At 37.2% G+C, this 18954-nt stretch overlaps 1 protein-coding gene across 2 annotated transcripts in view; it reads left to right on the top strand.

Annotated features, from left to right (window-relative positions):
* The first annotated feature begins 5202 nt into the window (after positions 1 to 5202).
* rad18 (RAD18 E3 ubiquitin protein ligase) overlaps positions 5203 to 18954 on the top strand; it is a 69811-nt gene continuing 56059 nt past the window's right edge. For both annotated transcript variants that reach the window (XM_088087721.1, XM_042504288.2), the window contains exons 1-7: positions 5203 to 5369; positions 6457 to 6535; positions 6828 to 6889; positions 7041 to 7111; positions 13939 to 14354; positions 15478 to 15577; positions 18059 to 18246. In XM_088087721.1, coding sequence (XP_087943847.1) covers positions 5319 to 5369; positions 6457 to 6535; positions 6828 to 6889; positions 7041 to 7111; positions 13939 to 14354; positions 15478 to 15577; positions 18059 to 18246 — 967 coding nt within the window. In that variant the 5' untranslated portion in view covers positions 5203 to 5318. The remainder of the gene's footprint in view (positions 5370 to 6456; positions 6536 to 6827; positions 6890 to 7040; positions 7112 to 13938; positions 14355 to 15477; positions 15578 to 18058; positions 18247 to 18954) is intronic.

Below are 18954 nucleotides of genomic sequence, written 5' to 3'. Positions count from 1 at the left end.
TTATACACCAAAGAAAACATACTTTTCATAAAATAGTCTGTTTCTGTTTCCCCCTAAATCTTACACACTGAACCTTTAACATTTGGACACAACTTAAAAGCCCAATCCATAACATTTAAAGCATATTAATATATATCCACGTATATATGGGAAAATATGACTGGAAAAGAAGCGTGTGTGTGTATCACAACAACTAATGGTTATTTTACATGAGTTTTGTTATTTGTGTGTTTACAAACAATACTCATGTAAACAATAACATAGTTAAAAATAGATTAGTCTGTTGTGTATTAAAAGAGATTCTGATAGTGGGGGATCCTTTTGTTTACATTTGGATTTTAGCCTTTAACATAGTGAGATCAGCTTGTTGATAAACACAAATACTGTCAAACAAGATAATGCCTACACTGACACACGACAGCCGCACATGCACAACACTCCTCCCGGCCTGCAGCAGCATTGAACTAATTATTCAGCCTTCTGGGAGAAGCATAGGCACTGCATCACACATAATTATCGATGCAAATATAAGATTTATATGTATGCTGTGTATTTATGTAAAATATATCCCTCTGATGTTTTACAAATAATAAGGAAGCCATCCTTTCTTCACGTATATTATCAAATGAGTGTCCTAGCAGTCTGTCAAAACCAGGGGACAAGACATTATCATGCAAATGTATTCATGTTGGACCATGCCTCATGTGTGCTTCAATGTGTTTATTCAGTCATTTGAATAACCAGAGACATTTAGGTGCAGTAATTAGATTTTTCCTGGTGCTTTGAAAGATGCGACCCCCAGAGCATTTGGCCAGTTAAATAATTTCATTGTGTTGCCAAAGCACTAACAACTCTTTCCACATGGTCTCCATAGCATTGCCAGACAACTTGGTAACAACGTTTCCCTGCAGACGTGGATGAGATCATTTTAATTTGTACAATTGTTTGACATTTATTACAGGAAGTGTCATATCAAATGGCACGCCTCTGTAAAAGGCTGCCGTCTGTTATCATTTTCAGGGAAATTATTCAATCAAATTTTCCCTATTCATTATTTCTGACCAGTGTCACACCTTTGAATGCAAGAAGTCAAAATGTTTCAGGATCTATGAAGTTGAAAATGTCAAAACCCATAAGGCCTCTCGGTTACAATTTATTGTGCAAAGTCTGATTTATTGAATTTCATTCAGCTGGAGATAACATTATGCAGCTCTATTTTGCCTTCTCCCGACTGAAGTCTTTATATTGAAAGACCTTCGTCTGTGTTTGGGTGTGTGTTTGTGTTTGACATTCACTCTTACTTATTAAATCACAAAAGGCACGGTGCATGTTTTGAATTCTGTAAACTGAGTTAGAAAATGCCTTCACTGACCTGTTTTAAAACACGACCAGATATGAACTACTGTGTAGAAATACTACTGCAAAATGGATGTAATTAACACTGCACACACACAGATGAACCAGGTAGAATGGACTTAACGTCTGCTGTGTCGCAGATGATTTCAGCTGGAATTTGACCTGCTGCTGTCCTCTTCCAGCACTGCTGAGACATTCTGATGGGTTTGGAAAATGAGAATGTTTAATAGGTGGATACTCAGCCAAGTTGTAATTATATGCTTATAATAGCAAGAAGACATTATGTACCAAATGCCTGCAAGACTCTTTGTTTCAGGTTGTCAGGAATTATAATACAGATTCATTACCAGGTACTTTATGCTTGTTCTATTTCAGTCTGGGATTCTTTAAATAGTCTTTTCAGTGCAGAGTTGTGTTACTGATTCTGTGTGTTTAAGGATTATCTACAGTATGCTAAATGTTTTCTGATATTTTGTGAGACTAAACCTGTCATTGGGTTTTTATTATTTCTTCGTTTCTCGGGGCCTCTTTCTAACTCTGTCCTCACATGGAGAAAACATTATCATGATACAGATAATATCAAGCAAATGTTCAGTCAGGGATGACTTTCCGTAGTTATTTCCAAACAGAGCTGGTGCATCTAAGGCCGACTGCTACCCTAAGAGAACTGAGAAAAAGAATTTTTTTTTGATGATTCCTAAATCTTTTCCAAATTAATTGTTTTAAGGTTTTTTTTTTATAATTGAAAGGGAGACCATCAGAGGTAGGCAGACTGTAGTCAAACGTAAAAAATTATCACCAAAAAAAAGTTTTTGAGTATTACTTAGCCTGGGATCAATTTCTGAGTTGAGCTTGCTGTGTGTGTTTGATTTAAAGGTTGAAAACTATACGTAACAAATCCCTACAGTTTTCTTGGAAGTTGTGCAGAACCGTGAGCCAGAGCAGCGTCTGCAGAGTAACATGTCACAGGAGGAGAGACATCTGTGAGAAAATGTTGTTCAGCTTTTCTTCAGTGAAATGTAGCATGTATAACTCATTGATGTAGATTAAAGCAAGCATCACACATAAGACATACATTTAGGAAACTTAGGTTTCTGTTTCATGATTTTATGCAACTTTGTCATGGTCTCTTACTGCTATTGAAATATGACTCTAATGATGAAAGTACTCTGATACAGACAGTGAGAAAATCTGTACTTACTTTTCACTTAAATGTGTGCCTAAAGCAAAATCCAGCTAACAGACCATTGATCACTGTAGCATATTCATTAAAATGCCCATAAGCATTCATATGGATCCCAGGCAGCATTATGTTTACCCCCAAAGGTTTCTGCTAATGCCAAAAATGTGGCATTGGTGGACATCCACATCCTGGACAGTGGAGCACCCCAGGGCTGGGTTTTGAGTTCCTTGCTGAACTCTGTGCACACTTAACTGTATAGCCATTTTTGACTCAGACTCTATCATCAGGTTTGCCGATGACACAGCAGTGGTGGGCTGGATAACTGCTGAACGTCAGCAGGACTAAGGAGATGATAGAGGACTTTGGGAAGAAGCAGGGAAGGAACTACATTGCCCACAGTATTAACAAAGCCTCAGTGGAGAGAGTAGATAACATCCTTCCTTTTCTCCCGGCTGATGTTGGGCAGAATGTGCTGGATACATCAGGTCAGTACTTGAGAGGCTCCGGAGGAGCTTCTTCCTTCAGGCCCACTAATTATCACGCCCAAACTTTTAAATACCAATGCTTTGTCAGTAGCCTATCACCTCAACATATGCCGCCACCCCGGTCATCTCATGATGCCACTAAAGGTTGCCTCAATGCGTTGTTGTCTTATAAAGACGGGCCACTGACCAAACATCAGTATCTGAAAGGCAGACGTGAGATCCAGCTGACACAACAGTGCCAAAACAACAACAACAACAACAACAACAACAACAACAACAACAACAACAACAACAACAACAACAACAACAACAACAATAATAGTAATAATAATAGTAATAATAATAATAATAATAATAATAATAATAATATATAAAGTGGTCAAATAAATTTAGTTATGTGTCTGAAATGATGTTAAAATCTGCCTGCTTTGTGCTGCAGGAAAGGGCTCCACTTGGGGTCAGCCAGGGAGGTGGGGGGGGGGCTGAAAGTGTTTGCGTTATGGTGCGAAATGGCTCGACTCAGTCATTAAACCCGTTGTTTTGCTAATCAGTATCTCTGTAAGTGTGTGTGACAGGCGCAGCATCAGTCTCATGATAAAAACAGAAAGATAGAATGAGTGGCTGAGTGTATCAGAACCCAGCTGTAAAATGAAATGAGTTGCAGTAAAGCTGTGATGTACTGTATGCATTACGTTTTACTGGAATTGTATATTATTTCATGCAACTGAGTGATTGATTGATTTAAATTCTTGGATATAAGATTGTAAAGCTTAAATGTCAGTCACTAAGCTTAGATGAGTCTGTGTTTCACATGTAAACATTAACTGTGTAATCTTTTATGGGACTTTGTGTAAAACACCTGCTCTATGACATTCATGGTGTCAAAGGACTGTGCTGTGCTTTGCCTTATCAGTGTTAAACAGTTATCCATTGTCCACATATATCTAATGAGCCCTTTAGCAAGTGAGTCATCCAGCCCAGTGTTACTCAGCACACAGGGCTGGACCTGTCTGGGATTTTAACAATGGCTGGAGCTGTGGGAAATGAGAGCAAAAAAGTTGAAGTTAGAGTTGTGTCTAGTGTTAAATATAAGCCTGTAAAAGAAGAAAAAAAAGATACAGAAAGACATCTTAACAATCCATCAAACAAGCAGGCTAAGGTTAAGGGATTCAGACATTAATAGTGTAAAAGGAGCTATTATGTAGACACTATAAGCAGTGTACATTTGATAGGCCTATTACATGACTGAGGAAGAATCCCAATGTAGCAACATGTTTCAGGTCCAGCATTTACACATTTTTGCTTTGTTTTGTTAACAATACAATGATAACAATAAACACTAAAATGTGAATTCAGATTAATTGGTAAATATGCATACGGACAAATGACAGGATAAACATAAATTTAAATAAAATAAAGTAAAGCAAAACATAACAGGGCCAGGAATCAGCATTAATAATAAGAACATAGCCTAACTAGAACCATTAAATTGGGAGCACAGTGACAACGTTATAACTTTTTTAAAGCCTGTATAACTTTATTTCTTTCTTGAAAACATGAAAGTGAGGTTTTACTTCTGCAACTGAATCTAATGAACAGAAAAACTATCTATCTATATCTGTCTATCTATCTGTCTATCTATCTATTTATCTATCTATCTATCTATCTGTATGAACAATACATAAAATCTATATACATGAACTGTTTTCCCATAAAAGTTCAATTATTTTTTATAATACAATTTTTGTTTTATTTAGCCCATATTTAACAAGGTAAGTCCTGCTGAGGGCAGACCTGGCTAAGAAAGCAGCATAAGAAAAAGTTACAAAAATGGTAACCACAATAAAACAGTAAGAGAATATACAGTAAAATGTAGACATATTAAAAACACCTATGCATGATGGCACTTAGCCTAAATACAAAATATATCTACAAATATCGTGCTACAGTTTATGGATATATGAGATGGACTTAAAGTGGGAAAAGGGCACAGCCAAAGAAATAAAACGATATAACATTTCATTTAAAATGATTAATAAATAATTTTAAATGCAACTCATTTCATTTCACTGACCAAAAAGAATTTGAGAGTCCAAACGTAACTTTTATTCACAGTATCCATCCGTGATTTATATCACAGCTACATAAATCTGGACCTCCAACTCAGCGGAAGTCGGAAGTCGTCAAATGACGTAAGACGCGTCCAGCGTCCCGGTGAGCGGGACTTTGATTCCTGATCACAGACACCAAAAGTTTTGTAGCTTTCTCCAATAGCTGCTTTTTGTTTACAAGACATGGCTTTACAGGTCGAAGCTGATTTACCACCCAGCCTTTCGTGTCTGAAAGTAAGTTGTCGCCGATATATATTATTAAGTGTAATAAGAGGGCTTCTAGCGCTTAGCTAAAGGAAAACCCCAACAACAACAACAACAACAAAAACAACAACAACAACAGTGCTGGAGGTTAAAACGAGTAACGTAACTATTCTGCAATATTCAGGATAATTAAACGTTGTCAGTGACATTGTTAATCCGGGTCTTTTATATATAAAATACAGCGATGTGCATGTTTAACAGATGCTAATGTAGCATGAGCTAATCTTATTCGTATCTGTAAATGAACTCGTTAAGTTACTCATGCTACAGCTAACGCTGGTGTCGATCATAAGATTAAAGTCTGTCCACTCACAGTGTCTTTTGACGTGTAACGTTAAAACGAGACAACCGTAAACGTGTGGATGCTACGCTGCCAAAACACACGGTTACATCATCACATTTAATGCTGGCTGGAGGTCAGCTCGGGTAACGCTAACTCATTTCGGCTGTATCATGTTAAACACATCAGATACGTTAAACACATGGCAACATGAGAGAGGATGTAGGTTATCTTTAGCTCTTTATATTGTGTCGTTTTGCAGTTGATGCAATGCACACAATGCTGGAGGAGAACTATAAACTAAACTAAAAAAATTTCAGTTTTCAGTTCAAGGAAACTGAAACGTTTTTAGTTTCAGCTGTGGATCAAGACATACTGCCTTCCTGTGGGAAAGTCTTTAAAACTTCTTGCTCCATTCATGGTATCTGAAGGGAAATCACCAACTGTACTCTGGACGTTTTTGTGTCTCAGTCATTTGGCAACAGTAGATTTATTAAATTTCTGTACACTAAAATGCGAAGTTGTGTGATTCTTTTCATTCCATAATATGTGAAAAGTGAGTGTATGATTTTAAATGCAGCTCCTCTATTAACGTTGTCTACATTAGCTTCATCAAAATAAAAGAATTATTCACAATCTGCTTTGTGAAATTACATCCTATAAACTTGCCATGTTTTCAGTAGATGTTAAATGTATTGTCAGTTTTTGTCTCATTTGGCTAATGGTTGAGCTGTTTTATAGTGTTCATACAAATCACTGTTTTTTTCTCATCTGCAGAATGTTGATGCCCTGCTTCGGTGTCCCATCTGCTTCGATTTCCTCAACATTTCAATGATGACAAAATGCTCTCACAACTGTAAGTAAACCAATAGAACAGCTAATAAGGTAGCTATGGTGCTATGCACTGTAATAAGAATTAAAGCATTGAGTATATGAAGGCAAAAGCATTAAGCAGCTTGTACAAACATAATATGCAGCATATGGATGGCTTGTCAGTTGGTAGTAATGTTTTTTTTGGATGCATGTTGTTTGCATGTTTACTGTGTGTACAAATACAGCATATGTTTTTGTCCGTCTGGACCCTGTTGTTGTCTGCAATAATAACATTCACTGCTTAACACACATTTTATTTGCATTTAATTTTACAGTTTGCTCCTTGTGCATCAGAAAATTTCTTTGCTATAAGTTGCTGTGTCCAGTTTGCAATACAGTAAGTATGAGCTATACTATACTTTGCATAATCATCAGGGTCAAACCCCTAATGTTCATGACATGATTGCAGGTCATCAAGTGCAAGTAATTGTTTTAATTTGATGAATCAGACAGAATCCTTCATATTTTGTTAATTCTTATTCTTTCAGCAAGCAACAGAACAAGATCTTAGAAACAACCGTTTACTGGATGACTTGGTCGTAAACTTTAAAGCTGCAAGGTAACCACACAATACATTGTAAATGGTTAGCTGACACATAAACTTTGTCTGAAAACTATCAGAAACATTATTATGATAGAATGCTCCAGGAATGAGTCCTTCAACCTGCGAATGAATTAAATCGATGTTTTTTTTGAATGGGTATTTGGTTAGATGCCTGAAATAAGGTCTTTGGTCAGCACAAGTTTAAGAGACTTTCTTGTTGTGTTCTACATAATACATAAAATATGTCAATAAAAACTCCACAGGTGAATTTTGTAGCTTTTATGTGCAGAATGTCATTACACAGAACACGGCTTTACAGCTTTGTTGTGGTGGTGACTTGAAGTCACGCGACTACGGTGTAGTTCATTTATAGCCTAATATTAGCTTTTTACTTTTGGAGATTACATTTAGCATAAATCATAAAAGTGGTGTTTATTCAAATTATCTTGCTAAACAAAATGTGTAAGTATCATAAACTTACTTTTATTTTTATTTTTTTTTCTGCACTAATCCAAAATCCAATTGAAAAAATAACCTATATATATATAGGGCCCCTGGGGTGTTCTATTATGAGACATAATGATAAAAAATTCAAATATAGTCATCTGCATTGCATGATTCAATGAAACATTTTAAACAAAATGCTGTTATGGTATCGGTTTTGAATTCAGGGTGCTGCTATCAGTACAAGCAGTGAATATTTTACAAACGGTAGAGCCCCAACTACCATAGATACCTGATGCTGGAGTCACTGAGTTGTTTGTTGAGCCTTCGTGAGCAATGGCCCTGTTGTTTATCATCTAAGTACTGCTAAATTATTTTCCTGGAGTTTTTGCACACCAGCTCAAATAGAGAAGATGGATTTCGGCATTTCCTTTTGATACTACCATCTACAGCAAACAATAGTCCTTTTTTGTTTTTGTCCTCAGAAAAAGACCAACACAATAATGAAAATGACAGATCCGGAAATAAGATTTACTGCACAGTCCACTTGAAATCTCTTTACCATGAACGCAGGTGCACCACCTGTGCACCCCTCCAGTTTTTATCATCATGGTTTCAAGAACTGACGAGAGAAACGATTACTGTGGTGACTTCAGGAGATCTCATTGTTATTGACAAGATTACAATATGTCCACGAGGGGACAGATTTCAGTTTATTTCAATTTGCCAGCATTAGAGAAACACTTATAATTGCCTTCCAGTAATCTAGCTCTGCTTTAAGGATTTTCTGTAAATCAAATGGGGATTTTGTTTTCATCAGCCGAGGTCATTCAAGGTTCTCCTTGTATTTCATTTCTGTGAGTGTTGTGTAGCTTTAGGGCTGATATTTTTCATTACAGCAGGATGGGGAGCAGCGTTCAGAGCTGGTCTAAAGGAAATGTCTTGATTTTTTTTTTCATTCAGTGACACTTATCACAGCGTTAGATATTTCCTTTAATGTGACCACACAGGCTCAGCTAGCCAATAACTTGCACTCATTGGTTTGTCTTTGGGCCTGACACACCAAGTCGACAGCCAGTGGTCCGTCATTGCCGGGCTGCTGGTGAGCGTCTGTGACCCTAGTTTTTACAGTGTGTCCTGCAGTGTTGGTACTAGTGCTGTTGTCAGCTATCTTTTGGCCTGTTCAGCGTGTTAATTCTGCAGTGGTGGAGCCCATCGGTGACTGAAATCCCTCTGACTGATCGTTACACTCAGCGCACAAAAGGAGAAATGGAAGTGAGGAAAGTAAATAAACTATAGTCAAGAGGGCATGAAATTGAAACAAATGTCTTATATTAGGTACTATTATTTTTTTAGCCATTAAGCTTTTGAAATTGTTCGTAATTATTTGTGTTATTGTAAACATTGTTTGCTCTTTCAACACTGGGTTGTGATATTGTTGTGCTAAGTAGCTAACCTGCGTCTTAAATCCATCCTGTCAGTCGTTCGGTTTCCCTTTTTGATTGTCAAAAACAGATGACCGCCACCTGCTGGTATGGGAAGTTATTTCCTCTCAAGCAGGCACAGATGACTGTCAGTCAATGCTGTAAGTCAGTTAGTCATTTTCTGTAACCGCTTGTTGGCTGGAGCCAATCTCAGCTGTGATCGGGCGGAAGGCGCGGTACCCCCTGGACAGGTCGCCAGACTATTGCAGGGCCGACACGTATAGACAGACAACCGTACACGCTCACAGTCACACCTAAGGGCAATTTAGAGTCACCAATCAACCTGAGTTGCATGTCTTTGGACTGCGGGAGGAAGCCGGAGACCCCGGAGAGAACCCACGCAGACACGGGGAGAACATGCAAACTCCGCACAGAAGGGCCGCCGAGATGATGTGCTTTTTTTTTTTTTATTGGCTGAGTCTTTGCACTCTGTTCATGTGCAACTTTTGTTTTTCCAAGACAGACAGAATGAGTTGAGGCAACACTCTGCTTTTGTCTCCAATAACTCTTTGATGTTGGTTTGGTGTGTCTGGGCCTTTAATTGGACTGACAAATATTGATAAAGAAATGCTTCGTAGGCCAGTCCCTGGGATTCTACTTGTTGGAGGTCAGAACCTCTTTCTCATCTTGTTGTTCCCACTCCATATGCCCTCTTTCTTTTGTTTCAATAAAGAAATAACAACATAAAAGGGCAACATAACTCACGTCTCCTAGGTGACAGATAACACTATGAAGAGAGTTTTATGACTGATCCATGTTTCAGGCTGCCTTATAGCGTCTGTTATTCATTTGGCATTGGAAAAAAAAAAACCCCTCTAAACTCTCAAAAACTTAAATCAACTGGACTGTTTTTACAGAGTCTGGGCTAATGTGTGTATATAATGTTTGAGTGCTGTTATCAGTCAGTAAGTTTCTTCCATCAATCACCACAATGATATCAACACAATCCCTTCAAACTGCAGACCCTCTGATTGTCATCACTGTTAGGAATGAGTGGCTTACGCTGCTGCTCTTTCCCCCCGGTTTTTAATTTCCTGTTGTCTAGCATTGCGCGTCTGAAAAATGGGATGCCTTGATAGGTGACTCTCATAAAGAGTTGTTGTTTTATAGCAATAGACTTGTCTCAAAAAATTAGTTCAGGAGTAGTTCCTTTGCTCTCAGTATGATACATTTTAAGGATCTTTCAGTCATAAATTTTACTTGGGGGGTTAGATTACTTTAGCATTTGTCCGTATGGTTGGTTGTTATGTTTTCTACTAGTGTTTGTGGACTTTTTCGTTCCCACTGTGGAACTTTGTGAAAAACCCTATATTGGGTGGCTGCTGGCTGATGGCACTGATTTACTGCCGTAAAACTAGAGGCCCATTACTCTAACAAACCATTAGCCGTTATCACAGTGCCACACGTTTATATTATCACAGCAACCAGCTACCGCATAGTCTCTCCTCCTACTCTGTCAATTAATTTACTTAGGGAGCTTGTGAATTGACACATTAGACACTGCTATTTAAATTACATGATATTATATAATTATATTATGTGTTTTTTCCTTGAACTTAGCAGTTTTCTGTTGTAATGGATCAGTGACTTTATACTTCTGAACAGCTGTACTGTGTTGCAGTTTTATTTTACTCCATTTTTGCATTCAATTTTGTTTTAAATACAAACTTCCATTTTGTAGCTAAATTATTGAGATATTGTATATTTTGAGAAATTTGGACAATCATGTATTAGTATTTTACAGGGGTGTTCAAAGGAGTGGAATAGGCAAATGTGTGTGTTCAGGCTATAAAAGTGCTTTAGTTTCTGTCCTGGCACTTAACACTCTGCTGTAATTACAAAAGATTATTCTTCACATTGTAGAGGAAATCAATATGATGGGACAATTTAAGTTCAATTAGTGTGTGTAAATTAGGTAGACAATATTGACTTGCTTTTACCTTTTTTGTTTACTACAGCTCTAGACCCGAAAGATTAATGAGGCTTCAGAAAAAAATGCATACATTTCTGTGGCTCGGCTTGGGCAATACGATAAAAGTAACATTCAAAATGATAATGGTTGTCCACCATAATGCTCATCATGTGTCCACGATAACAGAATGGATGTTCAATTATGCAAGAGCTGTGGTCAGTTTTTTTTTTTTTTTTAAGATTATTTTTTTTGGCTTTTATTGCCTGAGGGGGCGACATGCAGCAAAGGGTCGAGGCCGAAATCGAACCTCTATATATGGGGTGCTGCTCTATCCACTGAGCCACCAGGTGCCCCAGCTGTGGTAAATTTTGAGCACTATTCGGTCTCTTTTTCTCTTGCTTTCTCTATGCTTTATCCATACAAACAGAATAAGTAGAAAGTACAGTGAACTGTTTGCCATGGTCATTTGATTGGTATCAAAAAAATGGCGAGTTGTTGTCAGTTGTTATGGTGACAACACACGTAAGTGGGGCTGCAAATTGTGTCATGCGCACAAATTTGAGAACTCCATTATGGCCAGTTTTTTACACCTATTTTCCTTACAAAACACAAAAATAGAACCGTACACAATTACCCTTAATTCACAGAGTTAGACGTGAAAACATACTGATCTTACATGCTGTTCATCTCCATGGTCTCTGCCTTTCAGCTTGTTCTTCAGAGGCAGCCACAGTTATGTTACATCATGTTTCAACAAACACGCAATTAAGGGCAACAAGAAACAGGGAAATAACGTTAACAGTAATATTTTAAAAGTTACCAATTATATTTGAAAACACGCTACTCCACTGCTCGTTTGGTTGTTGCTACCAAACCTCATCTCTTGCCACTGGTTGGTTTATTTATATGACAAAACATAGACATATTTCTGTGTTATCCTCATTTCATACCGCAAAGCTGACAAATGTGTTATTGAATAAAAATAACCATTCCAGTTGATTGATCTACAGCCCACACATTGGGGCCACTTTGTATCCACTTAAAGGTATTACAACATGCTTCTTCAGTCCATATCTGTTTGTATCTAGTTGTTCTGTGTGGCTCTCTCTTCAGTATGGATAATTGGTAATGCTTAAAACATTTTTTTTTCTGTCACTGCAAACCTTTTGCATCTTTTTTATTTTTAGATCGTGGAAAAACCTGGTTTATTAATTATGAAGTCTCCTCCCTCATGCTGAATAATGAATTGTGGATAAAATCAGATTGAATTGTAATTAAATTGCAATTTATGTTAAGATCAGCTCAAACTCATTCATTTTCACCCAAAGCCCTGCGTCAGCACAGTTTTTTTTCTAAAGAAAAGCTAAAGAATATATATTTCTAAGAAATGTGCCAATTCCATTATCTGCCCAGTGGACTAGGCAGATAATGTTGAAAAGCATTTACGGAGGCACTTTTAAACCACTTAAAATTTAATTACTGTGTTTATCTTAAAGAGTCCTATATGGCAATGTTTTTGTTATCGGTAGTAAAGATGCCTTACTGCTTTCCTCTACCGTCTACAGACCATAGAGAAAACTTACATTCAGATGCAGAAGAGATGACAAAATTGTCAAGTAGCAGTCTGAATCGTGACTTAGAAATCCATGTCTGTTATGATGTCACAACGGTGTAATATGTGTTACTAATTTTAGACACAAGGTGTGGCAAATATGAAGCGAATCTCTAAAAATAGTCTGATTAGCTCATCTGGCAGGTGTCCTCTCTGTGGCAACAGCCAGTAAACTGTTGGTACAGTAATATTTCCAACCATTTGACATATTTAAGCGATGGGGAAAAAACGTGTTTGCTTAAATGAGGCAGAAACTGATGGCTAAAATGAAAAGTAATTGCAGAGTACATTTGCATTATCCAGCTCGTGTTGAATAACAGTTCAGTTTAATGCAGGTATCATTAATAGTAAACAATTAGATGCAATAGGGACAATGTCAGATAGATATATGAAACTTGTTTTCTCTGTAACTCAGGGTGATTAGGATACTTCTCTGTACGCTTTTTTGCATACCTTCCTAAAATACTCTACAAAATAATTTGCTGCAGTGTCAAAAAATCGCTTTATCGACACATATTAATATAGTCTGAACATTTTAAGCTGTTTTAATACTCATTTTTTGCAGTATCAGTTTGATTGCCCTTATCGTTCTTATGTGTCCTACAGTCATTCTGCTGTTTTTGCTACTAACCAAGAAAAAGAGAAGTTGTCTTTTGTCATTTTGTAGCTTTGTTATATTTGTAATTTAACTTTTCAATTTTGTGGCCTCAATGTCAGTTTTCCCCCTTAGCATAGAAAATACTACAAAGTATAAAAGTATACAATTTTGTATTTAAGTAAGAACACTATCTTGAAAACATTAATACAAAGTTAAACAAATGTTAGTGTTGTGACCAGTAATGGTTATACGTGGCTGTGTGCAGTGTTACAGATGAAATGTGTGTGTCGGGGGGGAGAGCATATTTCTTAAAGATCTTTGTAGGGTGGAAGAGAGAGATGAAGTGTTTCCACATCACATTTGTGCAAAGTGGGTTTGGTCAGTGTGTGTGCGCCTGAGTGTGAACCTGTGCTAATGGGGACAGTAAGCACAAAGAAGTTCTAGATATGGAAAGCTGAACATTACACACCTCATTGGTTCCATTTTATTGCCAAGTAATGGCCCAGCTACGATTTGTTTGCTTTCCACATTTCCAAGACTGCAGCCAAAGTGTCTACTTTTTCTCACTCAGTAGAAAAGGAGCGACATAATTGAGTAGGCGGAGTTTAACGTCAAAGAGCTGGCTTTTGTCTGCAATATACATCAGCTTTTCTCTTTTCATTGGGCTCACTGGATTTTTTTAGGAGCACCCTAAATCTTTTACTCTACATGATTTACTTTACTTAGTTATACATTTGTGTTGAAGATCATTACACGTGTTTTCATTCATTTGCACTTTATATTTTTTTTCAGGCAGCAGTTGTCAAAAGCACAGTTTGACTCCCCTCCAATATCACCAAAGACCCCAGCTTCAGCTGTCAAATGCAAAACTCCCAGAGAGAGGGGCCAGAAACGTAACAGCTCTGTTTTGAGTCACTTTTTCCAAAAGAAGCCCAAAACATCTCCCTCTGAAGAAACCCAGCGAGATGGTGTTCAGCGGGAGAAAATGCAGACTCCAAGCACCCACAATGCAAATGATGCTGACCTACATTCAGCAAATGCTCAACTTCCAGTGGTTGTGAAGGAAGAGCCGACAGATGTAGGGGTGGCATCTATCCAGGGATTGATGTCGGTCAAACAGGAGCCTGGAGTCTCACTCAGTATCAGCACTGGGGTTGAGGTGGCGCATTCCTCGTCGCCATCAAAAGATGTAAAGCCCGTAATCAAAGGTAAAGCCTACAATGCTTAGTATGACTCACCACGTCTGACTGGCTTATTGACTCACTCACTCACAAACTTGCACTCTCACTCATTCATGTCCACAAGGGAGAGCTGCTTACCCACTGTCAGATCAGTTGCCAACTGGCAAAACCCAAAACTGCTCCTAATTGGGCGCCAGCAGCAGCAGTTAAGAACTGCAGGTATATCTGTCGATGTTGCTATTACTCAAAAAAAGTAAAAGCTGCTGTCATTTTAACATGTGCAACACCTATTGACAATGATAGTTAAACCAGCATCTTTTCTCTGTATTCATATACATTCAACAATTATGGTAACTGTGACCCAATTAATGTAACTCAATCACATTCACGTCTCGCATGCTCGCTTTTAAAAGTTTTGTAGTTGAATTTTTCATATATGCCTCTGTCTGTACATCTTTGAAACAGACACAGCATTAAGCCTTTTAGGCAGCTCAGCATAAGAGTAGAGGGCCCATGTCTTAACTTGTCCAGAAACATTCACTTGTCTGAATTACTTATATATTCTGCAAAGAAAGACACAGTTTGTTTAACCTTCATTGTGTCCTTTGGTCTCTGGGTCCCTCTTACAAAATCTGAATAGACCCTCTCCATGTGTTCCCAAACTAACCAGAGAAACATCCCTGAAGGACGCGTGAGGATACTATAAAACAGTTTAAAAAATCAATTAGCTGATGTTTTGACTGAAGCTTGGTATGAATGGAAATCCATTAAATTGACCTTTATTTTCGGTGTTGTGTGGTGAGCGAGAACTGTTTTGAAAACGTCGCGTTGGTGTGTTCAAGGACGTTCTGAAGTCTATGTACAATCTTCTGATGTGAGACAAAACAATCTGAAAATTTGTGTCGCACTTTTCACAGTAGTCTGTGGTACCATATGGTTCCTCAAGCAAAGGACTGTTTTTACTCTTTGCTGTTGGTCAGTAGGTGTTTCTGTCTTTAGCTTCATGTTATCTCGTTTACAAACAGCTCTTCATTTGTTCGGTGGGATGGTTTGTTTGTTTTAGCAGTGAAATGTAATGTGACATGGCACAAAAACTGGTTTATTACTTTTTATTCAGCTGCTTATAATATCTTGTGTATCTTTTCTGCAGTGGCGTGTCCAGTGTGTTCTGTAAGTGTGCCACAGAATTTTATCAACAAACATCTGGACACGTGTCTTACCAGAGGAGAGAAGAAAGAAAGCTTGAGAAGGTAAAAACCTGTTAACTGATCACTTAAATGAAGGCTCTCTGCTGCTGTTTGCTCGACTTATAATGCTGTGTACGGAAATGGGATGTTAGTATAAGGCAATTGATGGATTTTTACCAAGACTGAAATGATGAGAAAAGTGTAGAGGTGTGCACAGATATTTGTCATGATTTAGGGACAAAGAGCAAACTTTCAAACATTAAAGAAATTAGGGGTAAGTGGAGGATTTTCGAAGCAGGCATTTGCTAGAGCCATTTGTGGACCAGCAATTGTGACTGTACGCTACAGCTGCAACGATAAGTAAATTAATTTATTAGAAATTTGAAAGAAAATTATAATTGATTGTTTCAGGTTTATTTCAAGCAAAAATGTCAAAAGATTTGGTGGTTCCAGCTTCTTAAATGTGAGAATTTACTGCTTTTCTTCGTCATGTCTGATAGTAAATAAAGAGTCTTTGGTAGGGTTCCAAATCGTAAGCACTTTCCTTAATCGAAGTGGTCAAATGGATGATCAATTAATTGTTTTCTGAAAAAAAAAACCCCAACTTAAAAACTTTGCTTATATCAGACCAAATGTGTAATTTCCTTAGTCAAAGCTAAAAGCAACATATTGCAGATACTTTGACAGCAATTCATAGCCTATCAATAAATGGGTTAAATTTAACGCTTGATTAAATTCTCAAAGACCGATCAATGGATGGTAGACTAATTGTTATCAACCCTCGTCTTTGGAATTTAGAATGTTATTTGAGATAACAAAGCAATCTAAAGAGGGGTTCTGGGAAATATTGATGGGCAGTTTTCACAATTTTTAAAGATGTTCAATTCATTGTGAAAATAATTAGAGACGCACGAGAACAGATTTTTTTTTGTTGATATCTGTTATCGTTGTTATGCTATTATAAAAACTATTTATTTGGCTGATGACTGCTATTGATATATGTATATTTTTCCCCAACTTATTTTTAATGATCATTAAGTCACTTCAGTAGTGGAATTAACATATTATGCATACTCACATGGTGATGGGCCACCAGCAGACGGAGTCATAAAATACAATGCTTTTCAGTGTATGTAATGTTAATTTCTTGTGCAAATAAAAATACTTCAACTTAGGGTTCAGGTTTTGTACATGTTCACTTTGTCAATAAAAGACGTATCGGTTTGTGATAATTGCAGAAATCAGCATATTGGCCAATTCCGATGTTTAATTTTAAAGCAAATATCTGTGGGTACCGATGATGTGTCGATATTATCCTGCATCCCTAAAAATAGTCAGTTGATTAATCAATGATTGGATTATTGGATTAAAATCTATAAAATTTACTGAAAAACATCATTTAGACGTGTTTATCCAGGAGTTGTGTGACTGTTCAGGCTTAACCTACTTTTATATGTAGTGATGTTAGACTGCAAGACCATAATGTAAGAGGATGACATATTTTTGGCATTTATGGAGCAAGGCCAGCAACTTTCCCCTGCTTCCAGTATTTATGCTAGGCTAGGATGTACTGTAAATGTCCTTGATTTACAGTATGTATATACCTTATGGTAAGCACAGATGAAATTTGATATTGTGTGTTAGTGTATATTCCCAAATGTTTCAAGGAAATTTATTATAGACATGTTCGCATTTTAATTACCTACAGATATTAACAATATACATAGGAGGATGTACCTTCATGTGACGCTGTATTTCTGCCATCTGGTCTTTCCACTTTTTTTCCTAAGGGAAAAGTTTCCACTGACTGTGCCCCTGACTGTTCTGGATAAAATAGAGGGAGGGTGATAATTTATTTTCTCTTTAAAGCTAGAAGTCCTGTAAACAAAAGCTTTCACTAAGTGTTCTCACGCTTTTGTTGGCTTAAAGAGGCAGAGCTACTGAAACTACACATTATTAGTATTTACTATATATTTAGTTCCATCAGCCTGGCTACTCATCTTGCTGGAGCGGGTCTGTGACATAATTTTAGAGACTGATCTTTGTGAGTGGCCTTTGAAAGGTGTCCCAGGCTGACTGATGACTCATGCAGCGAATATGATGTTCTATTAATGATCGGTCATATTGTATTGTAGCAGTGCAAAATACTTAATCTGGAGTAGACCTTGATGTCATAATGATGAATTACAGAGGTTTTAATATTCTGGCCTCATGTAGCCAGCTTGCATGAGGAGGATTTCTCTTGCTACCAACCTTAATAGCTTATACTTAATGTCTTATATTCAATACAAAGTATAGAATATGATATAAGACATATGACAGCCTTGTCTTGAATTTAACAGGACTATAGATCATCAGAGGTCTTTTCCTTCATCAGGCTGACAAATGGCAACTCCCATCCATTAATATTTTTTATGAGCTTAGCTGGTTTGGCCATAGCATGATTTATTTGAATTTTTTTTTCTGCACAATAGCTCACCCGCTACGCATTATCAAGTAAACATCTGGTGATCAGAAATAATCGAGTTGATCTTTTCGTTGCAGCTCCCTTGACAAAAAGAGGCGCCCAATGGCGAAGCTGGTTTACAACCTACTCTCCATGCAGGAGCTGAAGCGGAGGCTCAAAGAGTGCCATCTCTCAATGCAGGGTTCTCGAGACCAGCTGATCAAAAGACACCAGGAGTTTGTCCACGTATACAATGCCCAGTGTGATTCCCTGAACCCAAAATCAGGTGAGGATATTATGTCATACCATTATACTATCAGGGTAATACTGTATTTAAAGGAATACTTCACCCCAAAATGACCTTTTATATGTCAATTATTATTATTAATAATAATAATAATAATAATAATTACCTTGATTTCTTTAAGACAACTTTGTGTTTTTAGAATGCCCCCATGCAAAATGGCTAACATATTGATTTAATAATTTACTGGGGAAGTTTTATAACTATAGTCTATACTATAGTCTAACTATAACTATATTAAAACATCTGTTTTGCAGACTCTCACACACAATTGATGTCCCATTTGTCCAGTCTATGGATAATTAGTCAACGATCGAATTGGTCATTAAGACTTAAACTGAACATGTGAAATTTAATTGAGTAATCAGTAGGCTGTGCAATGCTGTCAAATAATATGCAGTATGTTGCTGTGAACTTTGAGGAAATAACTAATTGTACTGTATTGTTTGAAATGGGCAAAGTTTTGTTTTTTTTTTTAACTGCAGTTGCAGATTGTTAATTTTACCAATAATCAGTTAAGGAAAATGGTTACGATTTGCAACTGTAATCCAGTTATTTGCTCAGTACTTAAAAGTAAAACCTTTACTTAAAAATACATGCATTTTCACTAAGACCTTACTGTTAAAAAATTAACTGAAAGTAAAACTTACCTATACTCTCCCCAAAGCCAGAATCCAATACTAAGGTTTG

This window comes from Plectropomus leopardus, chromosome 2 (assembly GCF_026936395.1).
Source record: "Plectropomus leopardus strain MGB_pleo_1.0 chromosome 2, ASM2693639v1, whole genome shotgun sequence".
NCBI lineage: Eukaryota > Metazoa > Chordata > Actinopteri > Perciformes > Serranidae > Plectropomus > Plectropomus leopardus.
Note: the sequence above shows the minus strand (reverse complement) of the source record. Positions and strands in the feature narration are given on the sequence as shown.